The following is a 26,068-nucleotide window of genomic DNA, read 5'->3' as shown; positions in this document are numbered from 1 at the left end:
TTCAATATTTTGACTTAAACAAAAAACTTGATTTTTTAAATACGTTTTGACTAACAAGTTATATAAAAAAACAAGTTTAACTCGAAAATTCTCCCTCGTGCGTAGTTGTTTTTAGTTTTATTTTTTATAATTTTCAGATTTTTTAAAATATTTATAAATTATTTTTAGGTTTTAGTTAAATAGAAACATAATTATTGTTAGAGATTTATTGGTCAGAGCATCCCCAAAAGTGAAGAAAAGTGATCTACATTTGGTTCTCTAAATATCTATATCTAAATATTTAGATATATTTGTTATTTCTACTCTTGCTTTCCAAGCTATAAACCATATCATAAAAATCAAATTTTTTTATTTTGTTAATGTGAGGCAGATAATATTTTTATATCTTTCAATAATATTAAAGAAAGTCATTTTTACTAAAAATTTAACTAATTTTTATTAATAAACATACATTTCCATAGTGTTATGTACGATTTCAATTCCATGATAATTATATATTTCTAGATTTTTATATTTCAAATTTAATTATATATTTCAATTTCCTACTAATTTTTAAAATTTTAATCGTTACAAAATATTATCGTTGGAAAATGTGAATTTTGATAAAATTATATTATTTTTAAAAACTTAATAATTTTAAAAATATTATCAAACCCACAAAAAATAATTTAAATTTTTATTTAAAATATTCGCTAGATAGTAATAGTTCAAAACATAATAAAAATAAAATAAAATAGTTGATTAGTTAAGATTGTAAAAGGAAGTGAGAAAAATAATAATAATAAAGAAGAATAGATAATATTATTTTAATAGAATAAAAAAATAATAGAGAATAAGATGTAAGATGTTTTAGAAAGATGAGTAAAATTTAATAAAAAATATATATATATATATAATTTTTAACTGAAATTTAGGAAAAAATTAATCATGATGTGGATGCTCTTAATTGTTTGGACTTTCTTCTTCTTTTTTTTTTTTTTTTTTTTTAATATCAACTTTATTGTTTGGATTGAACTTGATACGCACGTCAACAGATTCTAAATATGTCGGGGGACCAGACATCTCTTGTTTAAAGATATTGTATACTTCTGTCCCTATATATAATCTAAGTAATTAATGGGTTAATTATACTTTGCTCACTCAAATTTTCACTTAATTTTTAATGTGCTGCCAAAACTAATAATTACATTAAAGTGGACCTTCGAACTTTCAAAATTTCATAATTTACATCAAATCTAATTGAAATTCACTATAAAGATATCATATTCATCTAATTTATTATCGTTAACCATATAAAATATAAAATAAGATATGTTATAAATTAATAATAAATCATTAATCATTAACTATATATAAAAGTATTTTATACCTAAGTTGCAAGCAAGTATGAATAATCTATGTACACAATGAAATTATTTGATATTCATTAACCATATATAAATTAATAAAAAAATTATTTAATGATTTATAATTTATTATTAATTAATAGCATATATTATTTTATATTTTATATGATCAATGATAATAAATTAGATGAAAATTACATTTTTACAATGAATGTTATGCACATGAGCAGCATGTGTAGTGAATTTTCGTAAGATTTAACGCTACTGGTAGATAGAAATTATAGTTCCGGAGGTAAATTGTGAATTGAGTAAAAGTTCGAGATAACAAAGTGTAATTAACCCATAATTAATTGTTGAGGACTTCAATTAACATGCTACACGTAGGGACGAAATTATAGATTAGACTTTTAATTTTGGATTATTATTTACATTAAGATTGATAGTGAGGTTAGCCTTAATCTCGACACTTAGCATCATTAAGCTAAGGATTAGAGAAGTAAGCCCATTAGTGAATTTAGTGAGACTTTTAGGACCTTAGAGCATTCATGGGCCTAGCCCAAGAGACCTTGAAACCAAGCCCATAGGGAATTCAAGACTTGATAGCTAGCCTTGGCCCAAGCTTAAGGAAGGCAAAAGGCCTTTTGGGCCAAACTTGGTATAGAATGGACCCATGGCCCAATTAGGCCAAGTCAAACCTTTTCAAGCCCATCTTAGTGGATCTTGAGGTTTCTTTTCAATCCTAAGAATCTGGAAATGAGACCCCTCTCATGCAAGCCCAAGAACCCATAAGCCATGAACCCACACATTTGGCCCTTTTAAGCTCATAAGACCAGAGCCATATTTGAGTTTATTTCACTATTTAACTTGAAAGCCAAATATACCATACCATTGGTTTCCATAAGCCCAAATCATACCCTAAGTACCTAAATTAAGTTTTGAAAATTGGCTAAAATCATTAACCATCATACTTGAGGTTAGTGAACTTTAAGTCATGCTTTGAAACTTAATTTTGTTTAATCTTTTCTTAACCTTCTAATTCAAATTTTTCTTGATTCATTATTTTATTTCATCATACTTAGACCTTACTAATACCCTTGCAAAATCTCTCCACATGTCATTAAGGAAAATAACATATCAAACCCCAAACTTTGCATCAATCAGCTATGTGTATTGTCCTTTGAATACTTGGACTGTTTTGCCCTTAGGCCCAATATTTTTGTAGCTTGAACTCAAGGGTAATATGGTCCTTAAACACCTCATGAGACCCTTTCAAACCCAGTTTGAGCCTTGGACGAAATTGGTTACACAAACCAATTCAATTGACCAAACCAATTGCACCTTAGTCTAGTTTGAGTGGGAATGGGTTGGGTTAGAATTTAACCAACCATCTGTCCTGGTTGAGTCACCACCCCACACCACCTCCTTCACCACCCGATCCCCAAGAGTTCCCAAGACCATCATGAATAAATTGACTCAGTTTTTCCTACCCAAAACCCTCCAAAACCGAAGTCCAAAATCTACCAAATAAAACCACTTGAACCCGTTAGTTTGCAAGGGTCATTTGAGTGACTTTTTGTCATCTGAATCATGCCCCACGACCTGGAAACCTCTACAGGACCAATGTAGCTACAGTGAGGAGGAAATCATGTTGGTTTCAGGTCACTATTCTCCCTACACAATGTGACATAAGCCATGGAAAGCAAGCTGGAAGATTTCCAAACTAGTGCACCACCGACTTCACCCAATCACCAAGCATCTAAGCCGACGTCTCCTCCCCTCTTGAACCCTATAAATATCTCTCTAACTTCCTCATTTCCTCCACACCTCAGCTCCAAGTTTCCTCTTGAGTCTTGAGAGCATTTCTCCCCCTAAGAGATCAAAAGAGTGAAATCGAGTGAGTTTTGGTAAGTTTTCGAGTGTTCTTGAGCAAGGCTGCCTTGAGTGCTTGGAAGGCCATGAAATTTGTAAGTTTTCTTGCTCTTGGTCTTAGTTAGCATGTCAAGCTTTGTTTCCAAGTGTTGGTACGAAATTTGGTTTAGTTTTGAGAAGGTTATCATGCTTAATTCAAAATCGAGTCATTAAAGGGTAGTTTGAATGATTAAATAATTTTAAGTGGAAATTTAGCTATGACATATTTTAAGCATGATTTGATATGATTTATTATTGTCTTAGAATGATTATGGAAGGTTTCATTTGTGATTAAACACATGCCATAATAGGTTTTAAATCTTTCTTGTTTTGATCATCTAGTATGAATCGGTTTTGAATAAATTGGAGATTTAGAATATCTTAGCCATGATTAAGTGTTGGGATGAATTTGATTATTCAAGAATTAGCCTTAATTATATCATTAAAGATGTTAGTGATCATTTTTTATTAAAAAAAAATCTCATATGTATGCATTCATCGGGATCAATAGCTAAAAACACACTTTGGCATCAACTAGAGTGCATGCCACGTGTTGGGACTGTTTGGGCAAGTTCTACTTTGCTTTTGAAAATCCAAGGGTATAGATGGTTTTAGAATGCCAAAAATATGAAATCCATGAATTTTGGTTAAATTTGGAGTTCGTTTGTAATTAGTGAAAAGTTAGCGCCTTAACGGCAATTTTTGAGAGCTTATGGGTATTTTTATAAATAACCATTTTTGAAGCCTTTCATTTTGAACCTCAACCATTGAAATATTAATTCTAACTTAGCACGTACTTGTTTTTAGCCACTATGACGATTTTTTGAATTTCTCAGGAAGTTTATAAGTTGGAATCTAACTTACACATTGACAGATTATTTATAAATTATTGATAAATATTTCATTCATAGTTCAATTATCATTTTGAGCATAAAATATCATATTATATGATACATTAAGTGCATACTTACATGACATGTGATATTTTTTACCATTTTTTCATATTACATTTATAAATGTCATTTTTGCACGGAATCTTGCTACATATGCACATGTCATGATAAATATTTTTCAAACATAGCAGGAAAATAATTTGAGAGAAATGGTTGTGTTATTATTGTGAAGAAAAATTAAATCCAAACCATAAGTGTAAGTGGGTTAGGCTGTATGTTATGGAAAAGGTTGAATTCTTCCAGGAAGGTGAAGTGGAAGAGGAAAAAGGTACAGGAGTGGAGGTAGAAGAGGAAGAGGAAGTGAGAATTACACCTAGAAATACAGCTGAATCACTAGAGATTTCTATTCATGCCATTGCAGGGTCCCTGAATCCAAGGACCATGAGGATATTGGGAAAGGTCAAGGATCAATCAGTAGTAATTTTGGTAGACATGGGTAACACTCATAATTTCCTTAACCCCACCATTGTCTCCAAGGCTCATTTAGCCTCCAACTCCAAAGAGCAACTTAAAGTCAAGGTTGCCTATGGGGAGAGAATCAGAAGCCAAGGGAAACTGAATGATGCTGAGTTTATAGTCCAAGGGCAGGTATGTTCCATTGATTTTTTCTTGCTACCCTTAAAGGGCTGTGATTAAGGGTGTAAATTTTAACTGAAAAATCAGAAAATCGGTTAGGACAAGCCCGAACCGGTCAGGTTCTGGTTCTGGTTCTATGATTTTTGGGACTAGACCGGACCAATTCACTATATTATATATTTAAATTAATTTTTTTAATATTTTTTATATTATATATAATTTTAATATATAATATATAATAATATCAATATAAATTATATATAAGATAATGTTATTATAATTATATAAATTATTTGAGATAGATAATAAATAATTTGCTATAGAAATAATTTGTAGCAGAAAATGATACTCCAATTAATTAACTCCCATCTTGCACAAAAGGGCGAGATCGATATATCAAAGTCCAGATCGATCATGTGACATCTCATGGTAACTGTTACCACATGCACTGTAAAGTAATTGGCACCCTACAAATGCATCGATCAAGAATTAATATTACTTTCTCATTCCACTTATTTAAAATTTAAGATAATGTTATTACTATTAATATTAATAATCCACTTTAAGTCTGTATGTAAAGAACTAAAATCACTATAGTATTAGTAAATTTAGTAGTTATACTAATACTATATCACTATAAGTCTATATGATATTATAGTGCATCAGTGATATAGTAGTATTAGTATAACTATATATTAGTATTAATTATAGTGATTTAGTATAACTATATTAGTATCAGTATAAATATTAGTTAAAGTTATAGTGATTAGTGATTAGTGATTACTAGAAACAACACCTCATTATGTTGTGGAGGAAGTTTTACTGAAGTTTAATGGGGTTTCTGGTGTGCCCAAGGGGCTGCCACCTAAAAGAAGTCGTGATCATCACATTATTTTAAAGGAAGGCACTGGGCCTATATCTGTTCGACCCTACAGGTACCCCTTTTATAAAAAATTAGAGATAGAAAAAAATTCTCAGTGAGTTGTTATTAACAGCTGGGGTTATCAGATTGAGCCAATCTCATATTTCCTCCTCTATGTTGTTGGTGAGGAAGGTAGATGAAGGGTGAAGAATGTGTATTGACTGCCGTGGTTTAAACAATGAGACTGTTAAGGATAAATTCTCCTTTCTTGTCATCGACGAGCTACTTGACGAATTCGATGGGGCCCATTATTTTTTCTAAAATGGACCTAATGTCGGGGTACCCCCAAATATGAGTTAGAGATGAGGATATACCCAAAACTACATTTAGGACACACCATTAGGGGTGTAACTGGTCTGGTTCGGTCCAGTTTTGGACATATTTTAGAACTGAAATAGTATATACCAGTTTTGAGATTTAAAGAACCGATACCGCACTGGTTACACCCCTAAACCGATATTTTCAGTTTTACCGGTTCCGGTCCGATTCGATCCAATTTTTCTGGTATATTATATAGTATATATATTATAATATATAATAATATAGTGATAATATATTATAATATATTATAATTATATTATAGACTATAGTGATAATATATAGTTATTTATACAGGATTTTAAAATTTAATATTATAGTAATTAGTAATTTATCATATAATACAAAATTATTTTATATATAATTATATATATTATATATAAAAATTATATATAATATTAAAAATATTTTATACAATATAAAAAATTAAAATATATATATGAACCAGTTCGGTTTGGTCTGGTTCAGTTCAGTGTTAGAAAAATAAAAATTGAAACCGGATCCATTTTGACCGGTTTTGAGAAAAATGAAATCGATATCGGACCCATCCCACTGGTCCGATCCGGTCTGGTTCGGTTTATCAGCTCACCTATTTTTTTTCACCCCTACTCACCATGGCCATTATGAGTTCTCAATAATGTCGTTTGGGTTAACAAACGCCCTAACCACATTTTAGGGGCTTATGAATAAAATACTTCAGCCTTACTTATGGAGATTTGTGATTATTTTTTATTATTATTTATTTACGATATCCTGATCTATAGTAAAAATCCTGAGAAGCATTTATCTTCGGGTTTAGTGAAATTGAGTATTTGGGCCATTTAGTGTCAGTTGAAGGTGTGAAAACTAAACCTTCCAAAATTCAAGCCATGTTGAATTGGCCTTTGCCCAACTCCCTTAAGTCCTTAAGATGATTTTTAGGGCTTACAGGATATTACAGGAAATTCATAAGGCACTATGGGTTGATAGCTGCCCCCTTACTGCTTTGTTAAGGAAAAATTCCTTCCAATGGATAGTAGCAGCTTCTAAGGCATTTGATGAGTTGAAAACTGCAGTTACTAAACCCATAGTATTAGTCCTACCAGATTTCTCTAAACCCTTCCTAATTGAATGTGATGCTTCGATGGTGGGAATTTGAGCTGTACTAATGCAGGAAGATAAACTATTGGCTTATCTTAGCCACGCTCTCAAGGGAAGGGCCTTGGATCTTTCTACCTACGAAAAGGAATGAATGGCCTTAGTGTATGCTGTAAAAAATGGAGGCCATATGTCTTGGGCAAAACTTTGGTGGTAAGGACAAACCAATAGAGTCTAAAATTTCTACTAGAGGAACAAATAGGTACCTCTACTCAATAGAAATGGATAAGTAAGTTGTTGGGGTATGATTTTTCAATTGAGTATAGAAGGGAGAGAGAAGATAGAGCAGCATATGCTTTATCCAGGCAACCTGAGTTGGAAGAGGGGAATTCTTTAGCAGGGATCACAATGCTAGACCCTATATGGCTACAGGACCTTCGGGCTTCCTACAAAATAGATTTGGAGTTCGCTGAAATATGCTAAAAGTTACAACAGGGGCAACTATGGACCAGAGATTTTCAGTGGTGAATGGGTTGTTGTTGAAGGGGAGAATTTATTTGTCTAAGAATTCACCCTTTAAAGGGCAGGTTTTGCACTATGTACATGATAGCCCTTATGGGGGACATATTGGATACCAGAAGGCTCGCCATCAGGCTAAAGCTAACTTCTACTAGCCTGGAATGAAGAAGGACCTCAAGACCTATATTCAGGAGTGTCCTACTTGCCAACAGTGTAAATTAGAGTTAAAAGCCTTCTTTAAAAAAAGAAATCTAGTCTCATTTGTTTTCGTAGATGAGTTGAGATTAAAGTTAAAAGTTGAATAAAATATTATTTAAATATATTTTTTTAATATTATTTTAGTTTCAAGATTTGAAAAAATTGAATTGTTTATCTTATTTTGTATGAGAATTTAAAAAATTATAATAATTAAATAAAATAAAATGAGATGAGTCGTGAAAACGAACGAGACCTAATTACCCGGATATTGGAATTTAAATGCATATTCTGATTTGAATCTACAGTCGAATGCGGATATTCGAATCTGAATCTGAATCCGTATTCTCCACATATACGGATCTAGATTCGGATGAATGGTGCTTGAGAACAAATGGGCTCTACGTGAAAATACGTATAAAACCCAATTAATTGGCCCAAAAGGCAGAAAACTTTAAACAATGTACCTAATCCAATCCATTTTCTCGAAGCGAAGAGAGAGAGAGAGAGAGAGAGAGAGAGAGAGAGAGAGGATAAGAGGGAAAAAGTCAGCTCAAAAAATCAAAACTGCAACTCCAACCCAAAGCTTATAATTGTGATACGAAGTACGAATGGCGGTTGCAGTCACGAGCTGCGGCCTCTCCCTGTTCACTTCTACCCTTACATTCCGTTCCTCTCTTACCTCCCAACCCCGCTCCGCCACTTTGCAGATATCCAATGGCTCTATCACTCCCAAAGCCTCCAATCACAGGAGCAGACCTTCAAATCCTCAAAGAGGCTCCTCCTCCTCCTCATCGTCCTCCAGTAAATCCAGCGGAGAGGTTAATGTTAACTCTCTCTCCGGTTTCTCTCTCTCCGATCCAATGTACACACCCCTATGTATATTCATTTTAGTTTTTCAGTTTTCTTTGATATTAGTGCTTGTAGCTGCATTTGGACCTTGTATAATGAGACAATTTGAAGTTAATCCGTGATAAGATTTTATAAAACTGTCAACGTAGTAAAAAATTGTCTTGGCATGCTTAAAGTGATGCGTGAATTATGTGTATGTTTGAGAGTCTATAAATTCTGGTTCATCCACTGGGTATATAGTTTTCTATGACATGCCAACATTTTCACTATTATTACATTGTATTTAGTGATGTCTGCGAAGATTTTATAAGTGTAAAGGGCACGTATCAGATTCATCAGAGTGTAGATATGTGGTTAGTTGGGTGTTTATATAAATTCATATATCGACACAACTAAAGAGAAATACTTGTTACTTAAAATATATATTTGTAATATGATGTTAGTGGTAATTGAAGTTAGAAATACTAACCCATTGACGATGGCACGTTTGCGGCATTCCTAACCTTTAGTTAGAAGAAAAAAAGTACAGGACAAGGAGAATACTAGGACGAAAACAAAATAGAGTTTAAGTTCAAATATGGATTCAAGTGGTCAGAATCCAAGGTTGGTTGGAAAAAGGTTGGTTGGAGAATAATTGGTGCAATCGCCGCCTTAGTGCCTTTCTCTGTCATGATCTACATTTTTGTGTATTAGTTGGAAGCCCTTCTTTTTCTGTTTTCATTGTTGGATTACTATTCGTGCTGAAAGAAGCTGTTCCCCAGAAGAATATTCCAGGAAGATCAAAGGATGGCAGGCCTAACTTATATGCTGATGGAAATGGTGGAAGAGAGGATATTGGGCGTGCTCAATCAACATCTGTTAAATCATTTGGCATGCAAAGAAAAGACAAGAAGGACATCCATTTTGATATAAGGCAGCAGGTACAATCTTTAGCATTTGGTTCTTATTGGGAATTGATAGTTACTTCTTGGCTACAAGATTCCTAGGTTGTCTCCTTTCATTCTTTTGTCATGCGAGCTGATTGCATACATTTCAGGTTGAACCAGAGAATCTTCAAAATTCAGCTTTTCTTAATGCTGTTGTGAAGGTATAACTTTTTTATTGTTGTTTTGAACTCATGAACTCTGCTAAGTGTTAATAGAACAGGAAATCATGCCTTTCTTAAACATCTCATGTATGGTGGTCCACATGTGTGGTCCTAACTTCCTTCTTCATGACATGTAAGCTTTGATGCAAATTTCACGCGGATGCTTCAGCCAGTTTGGACTTTAGTTTATATCTTGCATCATAATAACCTGATCTGGTGTCCCTTGACTTATGATAAGTTCATTTTTTTTTTATAAATAATGGAATATTTTATTAAAAAGTGCAGAACGCATAGCCCAAGTAACGTATGATAAGTACAATGAATTATGTAGTATAACCAATTTTTTTCTACACTTTCCTATACAAGATAATCAATCAAGTTATCAACACTTTTTTTGAGGTCTTAGGAGCCGTATAACACACATAGTGCAATGCTCATTCTGATTTAAAAAGTTCTATGATGTCTTGTAACGCCCCAATGGAAGGCCCAAACCATATAACCTATACTCTAAAAGGACCAGTCAATGATTCAATTGGAGCCCCATTGGAACATTATAAAGAGTAAGAACTTCTCCTTCCCAAGCAATGTGAGATCTCATACACCACCTACCCTCACTTATCAGAATGGGGTATCACATGTCCTCAGGATTTGTCCTATGCTATTTTCTAGTGGAATTGATTGAGCTTTAGAATTGGCCCTCATATATAACCACTTGCATATCCTTTGCAACAGGGGTTGAAGGGCTACTGTAACCATCTAAGGAAAGCCTAAGCTATATTTAGGCTTTCATTTTTTAAAAGGACTAGTTAATGTTACAATTGAAGCTTCTTGGAATTACTGTAGAGGTCCGAAACTATCTCATTCATCCTTCTCCCACGAGTGTGTTGTGTTACAATCTCCACCATTCAAATCCCCAACTTCATCATCAGGCCATTCTCTTGTGGTACTACTCAAGACTTCACATAGCTCGAATCCCGCTTTTTTTTGGTTGGTAGTAACTCTAATATCACTTGTAATGACCCAAGGAAAATTCAAGTCACATCTGAATTTATATTCTAAGATGACTAATCAAAATTATAATTGGAGCCCCTTTGAATCATTATAAAGGTCAAGAATTTCTCTCCCAAATAATGTGGGATCTCATTCACCAAGCTCTCATCACCACCCTTCCATAAACGTGAGGCATTGTAGTTAAGGTTGTAATTATTCAAGTCACCATTAATGGATGTCAGAAACCCTCTCCATGTAGACAAACTATTTGTTTTGCTTTGCACTCAATTTATTATCAATGTAAGTTCATCAATCATGAGTTGTAAACTTTACATGTCAGGTTTCAGTATGTTCCTTGCTTTGTGGTTTTTCTTCTGTATTAATCAGATGTTCTAATTGTTGGCTAGGTTTATTGCACCCATACTACCCCAGATTATTCCCTTCCTTGGCAAAAGCAAAGACAATATACAAGCACTGGAAGGCAAGTTTTGTAATTTAGCAATCAATTGTTCTTGAAGAATGTGGAAAAGTGCACTTTCATTTAATTTTTTTTTTTAATGAGTTGAAGCTTATTACTTAATTTTATTCAAGTATTGTAGTTCATCCATTGTACCTCTAATTAACGATTGTTGCTTATTAATTCATATAACATTTTTTTAGAAATTATTCTCTATTTCTTTGTCTTTTATGCAGTGCTTTTATAATTGGGGATGGGAAACTTTTGACAAATGCACATTGTGTTGAACATGATACACAGGTAATACTAAGATGTCAAAACACTATTTTTTTTTTTATTGGCATCAGATGTCTGAGAACAAAGTCTCAATGGCCCTGGGCAAGGAGTTTCCTACAAGTGCATCTTTGGTAATTCAAGGGAAAGTTCCCTCAGTCTGATGGCCTGTAAAAATTGTTTCCACCCAAGAGGATTCGAACCTTAGACCTGGAGGGAGCATACCACCAAGACCAACGCCTTTACCACTTGAGCCAACCCCTAGGGGTTTGATGTATAAACACTATGATAACCATGAAACCAGTTGTATATAAATCACTTGGTCTAAAATTCTCAAAATGTACATTAAAACAATGGATGCAACAACTTGTGTACGGAGCCCCAATTTCCTGAGTGTCGCCTAGATAATTTCAATGAAATATTTTCATTCAGGAACGGGGAGAGGGATTCACAAACCCCGTTCTCTTAAATGTAACATATTTAGAGTTAGTGTTAATTTTGATCAGATATATATATTTTATCTTCTGAGTATGTTTTGAACAATTGTCTGTATTTGTCATTTCAATGATTTCAGGTCAAAGTTAAGAAAAGAGGAGATGATACAAAATATGTGGCTAAGGTATTGTTCCTACATAAATTACCACAATGCCTTTTGAGTATACTCTTGAAAAATCATGACACTTGGGATGTTTCTTGATTATATGTACATGGGAAAGTCATATTTTACCCCCTCAAACTATCACTTCTTTTGCAATATGACCACCAAACTATCAAAATTGAATTAATCTCCATATTTGAAGAACAAATTGCAATTTTCCTTCTTTTTAGGAACTGAATATTATGAGCGACAAAAAAGAGGTGATGTAGTGCAATCTTTATGTTGGGGTAAAAAGGAATGGTAGTTTGGGGGTATTGCGATGACTTTGATAGTTTGGTGGTCATAATGCAAAAGCAGCAGTTATTTAAGGTGTAAAATGTAATTTTTCCTAATTACATAGCATATCTTGTGCGGTTAAGAATCCTATAGTTATATTAATTTAATTGAGTCGATTCCATGGATGTGAGTATCAGTGGTTTGGTTGTAAAGGTTGCTCTGCTACAAGTTTGTCGAAAGGATTTTGGTTCTTAAAATTATATGGTTGATTTAAAGGAAACGGTATAAAATCAAGAGCACTCATATTAAGATTACTTGTCAAAAGAAAATGTGAAAGTTGAATGCTAAAAGTAAGCAACTATTGAGATGGGATAGAAAGATCCCTAGTGAACATTGTCTTTAAGGACATGAGGTATTTGTTTATGGCTGAGCTACCTGTTAGCAGATTTTGATGCTATGGAGTAGAAAAGTCGCATAAGAAATCATTGTAAGATACTTTTAACTGCATAACTGTTAATTTTACTCACTATGTCCTCAAAGTTGTCTGTTTAAGATGGTATAAGCTTATGCAACTTTGATAAGATGCTACAGTTTAGTTTATTTTCTTTGTGGTGACATTATGGATAGGTTCTAGCCAGGGGCGTTGATTGTGATATAGCTTTGCTTTCGGTAGAAAGCAAGGAGTTTTGGGAAGGAGCAGAATCACTCAATTTTGGGCGCTTGCCATGTCTTCAGGTATAAATTACCACATTTCATTAGAGGCATGCTGTCATTTGTACTTTTCTTTATTTCTTCCGGTGTGATAGATGACCTGGAAGAAGTGTATACTCATAGCTAAGGAATTAAGATTTTCTCAATTAAAAAGCTTTCAACAATTGACACACCCTGGGTTGAGTTTTTCACCTTAATTGAAAAATGATTCCTGTAAACAATCGAACAAACAACCGTGTTTTTACTGCATGATTAAAATTTTAAAAATTTACATATACTTTGTGACTCTGAAACTCAGGAATTTATATGTTGCATGTATTATAGGTATATCTGTCCACCTAATCCAAACTTGACATCCATGTTAGGGGGTTGAGTACAGTTCCATTTTTCTTATTCTGGTTATTTGTCAGAGTCAGTTTCTGTACCATTTGATCTGATAGTTCTCTGTGTGTGATGTAAACATCTCTTCAAAGCAAATCTTAAGTTGTTCTTTGTGATGCTTTCTCAATTGACAGGATGCAGTAACTGTTGTAGGATACCCCCTCGGAGGGGACACCATATCTGTGACAAAAGGAGTTGTATCACGTATAGAGGTTTCTTCTAGTCATTTTGATGCCGTTGGTTATGTCTATCCCAAATTGCCATCAACGAATAGAGAGTACCAAATTTCTTACCAAACTCTATCATCAGGTTACATCATATGCTCATGGGTCATCTGATTTGTTAGGAATTCAAATTGATGCGGCAATAAATCCTGGTTGGTATTTAGAAAAAAATTCAAGTTGAAACTTCTTCAATTGATGCAATTTTCTCTTTGGAAGGAATTTGTGTTCAACTGCTCAAAATTACAAGAACCCTTTTTCCTCTTAAGTAGTAATTTTCTATTTGGTAGGTACAAGCATGATTTCTTTGTGATAGCAACTCATTATACTTGCTAGATTGTAGGTAATAGTGGTGGCCCTGCATTCAATGAACAAGGGGAGTGCATTGGAGTAGCATTTCAGGTAAATCTATGGTGGATCATTGAAGTTATTGTATGTAATACCCCTTTCTGATAGGGTCAAGAATGCTGCATCATACATTAAGTAGCCCAGGTATAAGAAACCCATAAATAATAAAACCACAAACATACTTTAAAATCTTACCAATCATAAAATTAAGGCATCAAACAAATAAAACTAAAAGAAATCCTTAGCGAAGTCATGAAATCACTAATATAGCCTAAAAACTGTGTTGAACACTTACTAAAGCTTGGCTAGGTTCTGGTCTCTGTCACTGGTTTTGGTTTGCAAACTCATCATCATCATCATCACTAGGGATATTTGAAAACATAAAAACAAAATTGAGTTGAATACTTAGTATAAGGATTTTTAATCTGGTTTTAGCATTGAAAATACTTTTAAATACATTTAAGCATGTATACACATATCATAAACCCATTTTCTTTAATCTCTTAGGTGGCCAACACACAATTGTGCCTTGTGTGCAAGGGTTGGTGATCACAAGGATCCCAGTTCCATTCTTTGGCCTTGGGTGGAACCGCATCTGGCCCTGCCCCTCTAGCTCTGGTATCATCGCTCATCAATCACAAGGCCAAGAAAACATTTCAAAACCTTTTCATGCACTCATACAGTCACTTCTTTTTCTTTTCCTTTCTTTCCTTTTCATCACGTATCATAAATATTTATGACATTTTCATTACATATCACATAACGGAAGCATGCACATAAAATCAATTGCATTTAAGTTTTTTTACATGGTATTGGATGCATGAAGGAAGGCTACGATATATCATAATAATTGAAGTGATTTTCAGGAAAAAAAAAATTGAATTGATATTTTTGAAGAAATGAGAATATGATCATATCTACTTACCTTTCTTCTTAAAATTGGAAACTATCAACACTCTCTTCGCAACCTAGGAAGAAAAACATTCGTAGTCCTTACTAATATTAAATTCTTTCTATACCATCTTCCTAAATGAAATCATATCTGGTTTCCTTGGTTTAACACTTGCATTTTCCATTCCATTCAGAAAAGACTTCTACTTTCCATATATATGACAGATCCGCATTTAATTTATCAATTAACACCTTAAATCCGTCAAAGAGTGGCTATAACTAAAAATTTACAAATTATAAACAAACCAGAAAATTAGAAACACCCCAACTTCTAAAACTCAAACCCTAGGTACTCAGTTATGACATTGTATTAGTGTTTAATTGGTTATAAATTATTCGAATATATTACCTTTATTTAGATGTAATATTGTCCACTTGAACAAATTGCACTTGCTATGTGACATCACTTTCTTAGTTGACCGATCTTGGTCTATTATGCTTTTATGAGACACTTCCTTCAGGTTTACAGATCTGAAGCAGCTGAGAATATTGGATATGTGATTCCAACTACAGTTGTTTCTCATTTTCTTAAGGACTATGAAAGGAATGGGAAATACACTGGTGAGAAACTCCTCTTGATCATCTTTATATGGAGCTTTTTTGGGGTTCTTTCTTCTTCAAGATCTATTTATTTGTAGTCATGTTGGATTTCAATAAGAAATGGTAGTTGGTTTAGGTCCTGTGTGATTCATCAATGTATGGTATAGAAAGTTCCAATTTACATATATGAGATTATGTCCTTAAATTTGTTTCCAGTCCCAAACCATTAAACTCACGTTTAGATCATGTGCCTTAAAAAGAAATTCTAGAAAGTAAAGACTGAAGAACTAAATGTGATGTGGGATAAATGGATAAAAAAAAGTTGGATTTTTAGTTTTTTGAGGTTATTAAGATTTGATTTTATCTTTTATTTAAGAGTTTTTTATTTTGACTAGGTAGAGTCCAATTAGGATGGTTCAGTCAGATTCAAGTTAAGATTAGGAGTTTTATCTGAGATTCTCTCCTTAGAATTTAGTTTAAATAAGAGTCCTTCCTGTACTAGGACATTTCTTAGTCTATCTAAGCATCTTTTATACCCCAATCGAAATGGTATGAAAACTTCCATTGCTTCTTCTACTCCTCCTCTTTCTTTAGGCTTTGTTTGGGGGTTTAGAAAGGAATGGAACATAAAAAAATTGAAAGAATATGAATGGAATATAATGAAATGGAATAAATAGAATCTATCTTGTCTGGATGTTTTTAAAAGAAGGGAATGGAAAGGAATTTAAGTAAATAAGCTTGTTTAAAAGTATTATAAAGCTAAATGGAGATGAATATTTCCTAACAACATCACCATTGTGCCCTTTCTTAAATTTTATTTTTCAATTTTTTATAAGTTGTACTTTATTGAGATGAACTTTCAAATATCATTTTCATTGATAATTATAGAGATGGACTTTCAAATGTAAGTTTCACTCATAATTGTTTTGATAGGTAATTTTCACTTTATAGTTATATCAACATGCGACAATTTTGCACTTAATAAAAGTTACTATGGATCCATTTCGATTATTTTCTCTACTCATCATCTTTCCAAAAGAAGAATGTAATAAAAGGGATAGATAGAGAGACAAAGAATGAGGAGAAAAAATGAAAGAGAATCTATGGGTGAAACTAACAGAGGGTAGTTTAATATTTAAAAAAAAATATAAGGTGTATTATAGGGGCTTTGGCCAATTTCCATTTTTTCTTATTCCATTCCCTCCCATGGGCCATTCCTCCCAATTTCTGAGGAAATAAAAAAGTGAGATTATGAGGAAAATGGAGGGAATGGGTATACCCTTCTACCCATTCCATTCCTTCTTAATTAAATTCAAATTTTGAATGAGGGAATGCCTTTTCCACTCATTGCTAATTAACTTAAAAACAAAGGAAAGAATAGAATATTCTAAAAAACTCTTTGTTCCACTCCATTCCCTCCTCCCAAACAAGCCATTAATCTCTTCAGTGGCTTCTCTTCTTCTACTGCTTTCTTCAGTGGGTCAAGTTTAGATTATTCTTCTCTATAGTTGTCTGTTTTTTGTTTGCTCTATTTTTTCTTTCCTTTGTCTCTTTCTGGTAAAGATGCTTTTTTCATATAAGCTGACCTATACGTCTGTGGATTTTTGTGTTTGCTTGTGATTACCCACACAAACTCTTGATTGAGTTAGACGCAAAGATAAATGTGGCTGGATTATGACTTAATGGCCAATAAAAGGAGTTATGGAGGTAATAGATCTTAGTAGCATGAATGCCTCTCAAAAGCTATGAGCCACATGTAATGCTTGCTGTCATTATTTTGATTTCCTATTACTTTTACTCCCTATCATATTATATAAAAATATCACCACTTAGTTGTGGTTATTATTACTTAGATCAAGTGATTTAGCCCACTCATATCATTTGACATAAATATGCCGATCAAATAAATATAATATCTTCCAGGTTTTCCTAGCCTTGGCATATTTTGGCAAAAGTTAGAGAATCCGGCCCTACGTGCGTGCTTAAAAGTACAGTCTAATGAGGTATGCTTCTTTACGTTGTTTAGAAGGTTGTTTTGAATCAGTTGGAGTGATATAAGGATCTATAAATGTTTGCAGATATATCAACTGCTATGGATACCGCAAACACAATATTTTATCCTTATCTGCATTTAGTTAGCCCATTATCTGCTTATTAGTTTAGGTTTCTCAGATTCCTCATAATACTCTGCTTTTGTAGGGGGTACTGGTACGGAGAATTGAACCCATTTCTGATGCAAATAATGTCTTGAAGGAGGTATGGTTTCCATTTGTAGCTTGCAGAACTTGATGCACTTGAGTTTCACTTTCACAATCTGAAACAATCACTGAAGTGGGATCCTTTAGATCAGTGGGGCTTCTTAATATGTACAACATATGAAATCTTTGATACTATTCATCTTATTTTTATGGATGATTTGAGAACTGTTTTAGCAAAAGGGGGAAATGACTACTCAAGTTCTTTTAAGTTTGGTTCATCTTGGGCTTTATAATCCATCTTATCCCCATTAATGGCTCCTATGTGTGTTATCCTTGTTTTTTTTTATAGGTAAGAACATTTTATTAAGACAAGTAAATAGGCACAACCCAAGCACATAGGAAGTATACAAATGCAGAAACCTAGTTACAAGTCAAGAACTAGAAAGAGAAACAAGGAAATCATGGACACTAGTTCCATTAAAAACAATGGCCAAAGCCCAAAGAAAATAAGGTATTAAAGAAGAAACATCTAAGTTTGTCAACTGAGCGTTCCTTATCTTCAAAAACACTAGTCATTCCTCATGAACTAGATACACCATGCAAAACATAAAGGGATCGTGTTCCGAACAGCTGCAATTTGAGAGTTACCCCCGAGACCTTTCCAACAAGCAAAAAGATCTACTACCCTCCTAGGCATCACCCATGCCACTCCAATCCCACTAAAAACCTAATACCATAATGTCCTTGCCATCTCACAATGAAGTAACAAATGATCCACCAATTTGCCACATTGTTTACACATGTAGCACCAATCCATAACAATTAATCCATGCTTCCTAAGATTATCCAGGGTCAGAATTTTCTCAAGAGAAGCTGTCCAGCCAAAGAAAGCAACCTTTGAGCAGTCCAAAACATCAGCCACTGAAGCATCCTGATTCCGAGTGATACAAAAAAGACCTGGAAATGCAACCAAAGGGCCCTACCATCGCACCAAGAATCATGCTAAAAACTAATCCTAGAACCATCACCAACCGCAAAACTAACATGTTTGGCAAATTCATCCCAACTCCTAATATTTTTCCACAGCCCCACACTATATGTACCTCTAATCTCATTAAAGCACCAACCCCCCAAGCACTCCCATATTTGGAATCAATCACAGCCGCCACAAAGACTCAATTTCTTGATGATACCTCCATAACCACTTCCCTAGAAGAGTTTTATTGAAGGTCCTCAACTTCCGAACCCCCAACCCTCCACACGGCAGTGGAGTACAAATCTTATCCCCAGTAACCAAATGGAACATCGCTTCCTCCCTGATACCTGCCCTCAAGAAGTCTCGAAACATCTTTATAATCCGGTTAGCCACATCAACTGGTAGAAGAAATAACGAGAGAAAATATGTAGGAGATTAGAAGAGTGCTTTTGATTAAGGTGATTCTACCCTCTTTTGACAAGTACAACTTCTTCCATCCCTCCAGCCTTCTCTAGCAACCCATCCCAAACTTCTCTTGCCTTAAAAACATCCCCCAAAGGGGGCCCAAGATATCTTATTTGCAGTGATGATACCTGGCACCCCAAAATGTTTTCCAAACTTCTAATATTTCGCACTGGGCCCACCAGAACCATCTTAGATTTTCCAGGATTCACAGTAAGGCCAAACACAGCCTCAAAACAAAGCAAGAGTGCTCTCAATGTTTGCACATGACCTGGATTCACATCACAAAAAAGTGACATATCATCTGCAAACAAAAGGTGAGAAACATTAATCAAATCCATTATAAGACCCACCCACCGAGAAACCTGCCAAAAAACCACCATCAACTGCAACCCCCAACATTTGACTGAGTGCATCTATAACTATGACAAAAAGGAAGGGAGATAACATATCCCCTTGTCTCAATCCACGGGAACTATTAAAGAAGCCCATAGGAGTGCCATTCACTAACACTAATAATCGTGCAATCGAAACACAATGCTTAATATTTGTTTTTTTTTACATATGTGATCCAATTGAACATTGTTGTAAATGTTCAAAGTTTTGATAGCGAGGAGTGTGAAGATGGTATTTATTTTTTGACACTGTTTTCACACTCCTCGAATCTTCAACCTTTCCCCTTGATAAGAAAAAAAAGGCAATTTTACTAGAGTTGGGAACCTTTTTTATTTTGAGAATTTTGTATCAAACAATGCTCAATACTTTATGTGTTTGGAATTTTATATGTAGTTGCACTTTTCCAGGGGGATGTCATTGTAAGCTTTGATGATATTCATATAGGATGTGAAGGGACAGTGCCATTTCGATCAAGTGAGCGCATTGCATTTCGTTACCTCGTCAGCCAGAAGTAAAGGCCCTAATTCTCTCTCATGGAATTATTTAACTCAGCCCTGCAGTTCCTTTTTTTTCAGTCTCATAGCCTGGGAATCCATAATGATTCTTTGTTGCAGTTTCTTATTTTTCCTATGATTCCATAATCATGATGATGTTTGTCAACGATGATCCTCTTGTACAGATTTGCTGGTGATGTAGCAGAACTTGGAATAATCAGAGCAGGAAAGTTGATGGGAGTTAATGTAGTTTTGAACCCACGAGTGCATTTGGTATACTTTTACAACGTTGATACTATATTTAATCATAAAATGCATTTAGGTCACACATAATTTTCATGTCCTGATGTATTAATTTTGGTTAATTGTGCTCTCACATAAAGGTTCCTTATCATGTTGATGGAGATCAACCTTCGTATATAATAATTGCTGGTTTTGTGTTTACCACACTTTCGGAACCACTGATTGAGTATGTTTTTCTTCCTTTGTTTTTTTCAAGTTACACAAATCCGTTTCACGTATATTAATTTAATTGCTAACGAATCCCTTTTGGGGAGGGGGGTATTTATTTTTTGACAGTGAGGAGTGTGAAGATTCGATAGGGGTGAGTTGTGAATTGTAAAGGACACCTTTCACTACCATTGTACTTGAAACAGATATATTTTACCAAAATGAATGGTTTTTGTTTTGGAGTTTGATTGTTTGGTCTTTCCTGTGTTAGTTGAAACTACTGGCAAAGGCAAGTTATTCCTTAGCAAGGTTCAAAGGGGAACGGATTGTGATCTTATCACAGGTTAGCTGCAAGCTGCCTTTTTCATCAATGGCGTTGTTCAAATAACGAGTCTAGTCAAGAAAATCAATCCTGTCATACACGAATTACTGAATGCTATTGACTCTGTGCTTCCTTTTATTTGCTTTAGGAACTGGCAGAGGTTCTAATTCTGATTATTTCTTTTCTTCTTGGCAATTATTTCTTTATGTTGTTAGAGAATGATCATAGTCCATTGCATTGAACTGCCATTTTTTCAGTATTATACCTTCCCCACCCATGATGGATTTTTTTTTTTTGGGAGGGGGGGTTAAACCCAAGGGTGAGGAGGGAATGTTGAGATTTCACTCCAACCCAAGGTGGACAAGCCAAGAGCCTCTATGTCCAAACTGAGTTTACCCAAAATATTTTTAGCCTCTTGATACACATTTGATTACAAGCTTACATTACCATGCTTGGCAGATATAAAACTTGTTGACTTGGGTCTGTAGTACAGTTGCACTTTGCTTATCTTCTTTTACTTACATAGGTCTTAGCAAACGAAGCCAACATTGGATACGAGGATATGAGCAGTCAGCAAGTAAGTTATCTATTATCACCTCTTATAACTTTGACATGAACTGCCACTTTCCTATATATTCTCAGATGAAGAAAATTGCAGGTTTTGAAATTCAATGGAACTCGAATAAAGAACATCCATCACCTAGCACACCTTATTGATTGTAAGTGCTAACATCCCATGCCTGTTTCCTGTCATTCTTCTTGTTTTACTCTCATCTCTTGACTTGCACCCCTTGGGCTTGCATAAATCATTTTTCCATTTTTCTTATGCCTCTGCCCTTAATCAGCATGCAAGGACCAAGATCTAGTTTTTGAGTTTGAAGACAATTACATTGCTGCTTTGGAGAGGAAAGCAGCAACTGCTGCTTTGCCCTGCATTCTCAAAGATTATGGGATTCCCTCGGAAAGATCTTCTGATTTGTTGGAGCCATATGTAGATTTATGGGGAGACAACCAAGCAACAATAGATCAGGACTTAATTGGTTCGAGTCCGGTTTCAAATTTGGAAATTGGCATAGATGGTCTTCTCTGGACATAATTAACTTACGCTGAGAGGTCGATCACAATTTTCTCATAGCAGTCATACTTGTGATAGTTTAGGGTAAAAATTAGAAAATTGCAAATAGTTTATTGGTGAAAAATGTAATTTTTCCTTACAAAAAAAACAAGAAAGAAACATGTTCTTACAATCTAGCAAAGATATTAATTATAATATATTCTTTCTTTAGAAAGATTAGGGAAAAAACATAGGCCGATTGTAATTGAAGTTGCATCTACTTAAAGAAGTTAATTGGAAAAAATCATATGCTGCTTAAAACCATCCAATTTAAAACATAATTATAATTTATCATTTTCATTAAAATCTAATGGGTGGAACTTAAAGAATGAGATAAATCATCAAAATTAATAATATAGATAGTAAAGTCCCAAGAGTTTTTTATATTCACAGTGTCAGATTATTAAATTTAGTTTTCACAGGTTAATTTTATAAATCGGCACTTCTTTACGGGTGAGAAAGCACATGCTGCCCAGTGATATGGGAATAAGGACAAATCACTACAGACAGGTAAAGCGACTCAACTGCATATATCCATATGCATCAGTTTGATATATTAGATCTAAACCAAGTTTCTAATGGAACAGCCTTTAAATCAAATTTCACATTGTTGGTACCGTCATGCCAAAAGCATTTGCAGCTACCCAAAAGAAAAGAGAGTTTTGCTACTCATCATCCCCACACATCACACACCACACACCACACTTTTTTTAAAAAATTTTTTTTTTTGATTTTATTCTTCTTAAACTGATTGAATTCTTCTACTTATAATCTATATATTACACGTTTAGTAAGAGAAAAAAAAATGTGGTGTGATGTGTGGTGTGTAGAAATGATGAATATAATTTTTCAAAGAAAAGAGATGTGGGGTGGTTCTCAATGCTCTAGTGCTAATCGAATATATCCAATTCTCCTTTTTTTTTTTTTTTTGGGTCTTGACCGATGAAGTTGTACCAAGAAGTAGTTGCTCCAGCAAGAAACAAAGAAGAAAATTAATCTTTGTCCATATTTATTCCCTTAAGAGTAACAGAACATGAAGCCAAATCCAAATCATCACTCAAATCGATATGTGGTAGTGTTGGAATGCTCAATTTTGTTTTCCTCTCTGCCTGTTTGTAAAGACTGAATTGTAACTTTCATATGTCCTAGTCACTGTAATTATTAGCAAATCATGCAACTAAAACTGCTCAAATATGCCAACTGGGAAAGCCTACACGCTACATTTCTTTGAAATAAACAACCTTTAACAACAGTGTTTCATGAGTCAACCGCAGCACCAACTGCTCAAAAGGGAATGAAAAAGCTAAAAGGCACCTCTTCTTCCTTCATGTGCTCCACAAGAAAACCACACATCGAACTTGTCCCTTAGCTAACATGCAGAGTGCATTATCATAATGGGTCCCAGTTATCTTTTGGCAACATAGCATTCAGGCCCCACCAGCACTTCCGCAAGTTTAACCCTTTATCATGACCATCCTCCCATTCCTCCCATATTCTTCCACTCTCTCTCTCTCTCTCTCTCTCTCTCTGGGAAACATATTTTTGATTCTGTTCATTATCACGCAATTGATTTCATCATCATTAATGGCTTCCTTTCGGTCAACATTGGCAATGTTAACTGTCTTGATGGCCTACTCTTCATTAGCCATGGCATCTAAACTAAACATGAGAACGAGTGTTTCAACCATTTCAGCTGCGCCTGCATTATTGCCAAGTGCTCCTGTGTCCTCTCCAGCTCTTTCCCCAGACATCAGTCCCTTATTTCCTTCTCCTGGTGGTGTGGCACTTACTCCATCTGAGTCATCACTGCCTACCATCCCTGCCAGCCGGAGCCCTCCAAACCCAGATTCTACGGTTGCTCCTGCACATGATGCAGCCTTTCCACCATCTGAGTCTTTGCCGGAATCTTCATCGGTTTTTATGGCTCCATCCTGGTCTCTAAACATGGTTGTACTGCTAAGTTTGGTGGCGGTTAGCATAATGCAGATCCCTGGTATGTGAGGTGTTGTTGAACAGCTCCATCAATTATTGTTGCTAGTGGTTCTCCTTTTTGTCTGTACAATTGTTTTTGTTTCTGTAGTACCCTGTATGATCGATCTACTGTAATTTTAGGTATGAACTGGCATGGAAGGCATTGCTGTGAGTTATGATAGGCTAATGTCTGCAAAATAGTACAAAATAAATAGATGTTTTTCAGAAATCCCATATTTTATGCTAGCTCTCCTTTGTGTGTACATATCTTGTGATAGAAACCATATTTTGTTTTGAGAAGTGCTAGACTTACAGAGATGTGATACATTATATTTACTTTTTACAATCCTACTAACCCATGTTAGTTTGTAACTTTGCTTTTGTAAGATTTTTGTATAGACCAAGCATTTATCTTTTGTTTTAACTAAAGGAAAGGTTAACAAGGTAAGGAGTTTTTATTCTCCTTTTTTTCTGAAAGATATTGATTACTCAGCAAAAGGTACTTTCAACCAAAGAGAACCTGACTCGTACTTTTTTGTTTTGCAAAGTTCCAAGACGGGGGCTATTACCCAATTACCAAAATTAAGAGCATTAACCAAGTAAAGTAAGAAGGTGGGGGAGAAGAAGAAGAAAGGAAAAGACAACAATTGAGCTACAGGTAACGTGTCATCTAGGAAGGATATCTAGAATGATGGAAAATACAATTACTTAAAAAAATAAGCTTTAGATTAACTACCAAGTTGAGCTTGAAGGGGATTCACCTAAATATAGACCTCTCTCTAGATTGTGTTACAGGAGACACTACTTAATCAACAAGTTAACCTTCAAAGATCCCTTAACAAATTCCCTAGAAATGCCCCCCCTTAAATTTGTTGAACTCAACTCAAAAGGAGTCAGTTTCTTGGGTTTAAGGGAGTCTCAAGCCAGATACTTCCTCAGACTCACATTTTCATCCAAGTTGTGCATATCCACTGCTAAGCTCAGCTATTTTATGATCTTTCTCTTCTCTTCACCTGTTTGCATTTAGATCATGTTGAGCTCTGTTCTCTCTTAAAAGTCCCCCTATTTATTCCCTCAACTTCTTCACTTCATCATCCCTAACCCGACCTCTCCTTCTCAGGATCATCAACTTAATTCAGAATCAACAGACTCGTGAGGGTCTGTCATCTGTTTTATCGATCCGTAGAGTACGAAAATGGGAAACCCAAGGTTGATCATTTCGCTCCAGTTGCTTCTTGTAATACATTTCTGCTCGTTGAGCAAAGGAATCTGCATCCTCTACAATCAATTTTAGCATGGCCTTGGTCTTCTCATCTTGCTCTGCCAGAGAATATATAATGGGTATAGACATCCATATAAACAAACCTGCAGCAGGTCTGCACAAGGATATAAAAAGGGTTTAGTACTTCAAAAACGATAATTAGATGAAAAGGAGAAGAACAAGAATATAGAAAAAGAGATATACCGATGCATTGTTATAGGATCCCATAATCAGTTTTGCATGGTCACGTTGGAATGTGTCTACTGTATTGTTTTTGGGACCATTTCAAAAACAGGTATGTGGGTTGTGGTGTCAAATATCATTAAGATTTGAGTATATCTTTCCCAACACAAATTGGTTCAAGTAGGTAGACAGTTCATGATCCGACCAATGGTATTAGAGTCAAAGGTTCTTGGTTGAGCCTCAGTACCTCATTATGAGAGAATGATTATTAGGACGTACTCATAGGATCATAATACCGCTCTCTGTAACCGTTTTAAAAAGAAATATGTAAGGTGCAATATCAAATACCATAAAAAATATGAGTATATCTTTCTTAACACCAATTAATTTTAACTACGAGGCAACATTTCAAGCCTCTAAATCGATCAAGGGTGCATTAAAAAGCATTTAGACAGCTCCTAGTGGAGTTCAGAGCAATCAATTGTGAGGACCACCATGAAAACCAGCAAGTGCTTTCACTACCGTACCCCATACATACAATCATGCCAACACCAACAACATATAACCTTTTAGAGCAGTGCCATGAGACAAGATGTGGTACTCTTCCAAGTTCCAAAAGGATCCCAAGATCTTCATTTTCCCAAACATATTTCCCCAACCCAGTACTCAGTCATTTGTGCCCACCCACTACATCACATTTGTGGACCACTTTCCATATATTGTATACAAATCATTAGTAATT

General features: G+C 34.7%; 2 protein-coding genes across 5 annotated transcripts; one reads left to right on the top strand and one right to left on the bottom strand.

Annotated features, from left to right (window-relative positions):
* The first annotated feature begins 8,344 nt into the window (after nt 1-8,344).
* LOC108997961 (protease Do-like 2, chloroplastic) lies at nt 8,345-22,434 on the top strand. Of its 4 annotated transcripts, XM_035692928.1 has the most exons (22): nt 8,345-8,635; nt 9,428-9,586; nt 9,703-9,753; nt 11,151-11,224; nt 11,437-11,500; nt 12,048-12,092; nt 12,975-13,082; nt 13,574-13,651; nt 13,749-13,815; nt 14,004-14,062; nt 15,421-15,520; nt 17,423-17,502; nt 17,699-17,755; nt 19,939-20,042; nt 20,211-20,298; nt 20,409-20,494; nt 20,605-20,629; nt 20,747-20,818; nt 21,324-21,374; nt 21,456-21,516; nt 21,643-21,910; nt 22,334-22,434. In XM_035692928.1, the coding sequence occupies exons 1-21, from the start codon at nt 8,426-8,428 to the stop codon at nt 21,891-21,893; spliced, it is 1,890 nt and encodes a 629-aa protein (XP_035548821.1). In that variant the 5' UTR covers nt 8,345-8,425; the 3' UTR covers nt 21,894-21,910; nt 22,334-22,434. The 4 variants fall into 4 exon arrangements, with proteins under 4 accessions (XP_035548821.1, XP_035548822.1, XP_035548820.1 ...); XM_035692929.1 differs by lacking the exon at nt 22,334-22,434 and having other exon boundaries at nt 9,431-9,586; nt 21,643-22,054; XM_035692927.1 differs by lacking the exon at nt 22,334-22,434 and having other exon boundaries at nt 21,643-22,054.
* A 470-nt stretch (nt 22,435-22,904) lies between these two features.
* Nucleotides 22,905-24,248, bottom strand: LOC118349248. Its single transcript, XM_035693042.1, has one exon. The coding sequence runs from the start codon at nt 23,888-23,890 to the stop codon at nt 23,543-23,545; it is 348 nt and encodes a 115-aa protein (XP_035548935.1). The 5' UTR covers nt 23,891-24,248; the 3' UTR covers nt 22,905-23,542.
* Between the last annotated feature and the right edge of the window lie 1,820 nt (nt 24,249-26,068).

This window comes from Juglans regia, chromosome 8 (assembly GCF_001411555.2).
Source record: "Juglans regia cultivar Chandler chromosome 8, Walnut 2.0, whole genome shotgun sequence".
NCBI classification, from domain to species: domain Eukaryota; kingdom Viridiplantae; phylum Streptophyta; class Magnoliopsida; order Fagales; family Juglandaceae; genus Juglans; species Juglans regia.
This window is presented reverse-complemented; position numbering and strand designations above follow the sequence as displayed.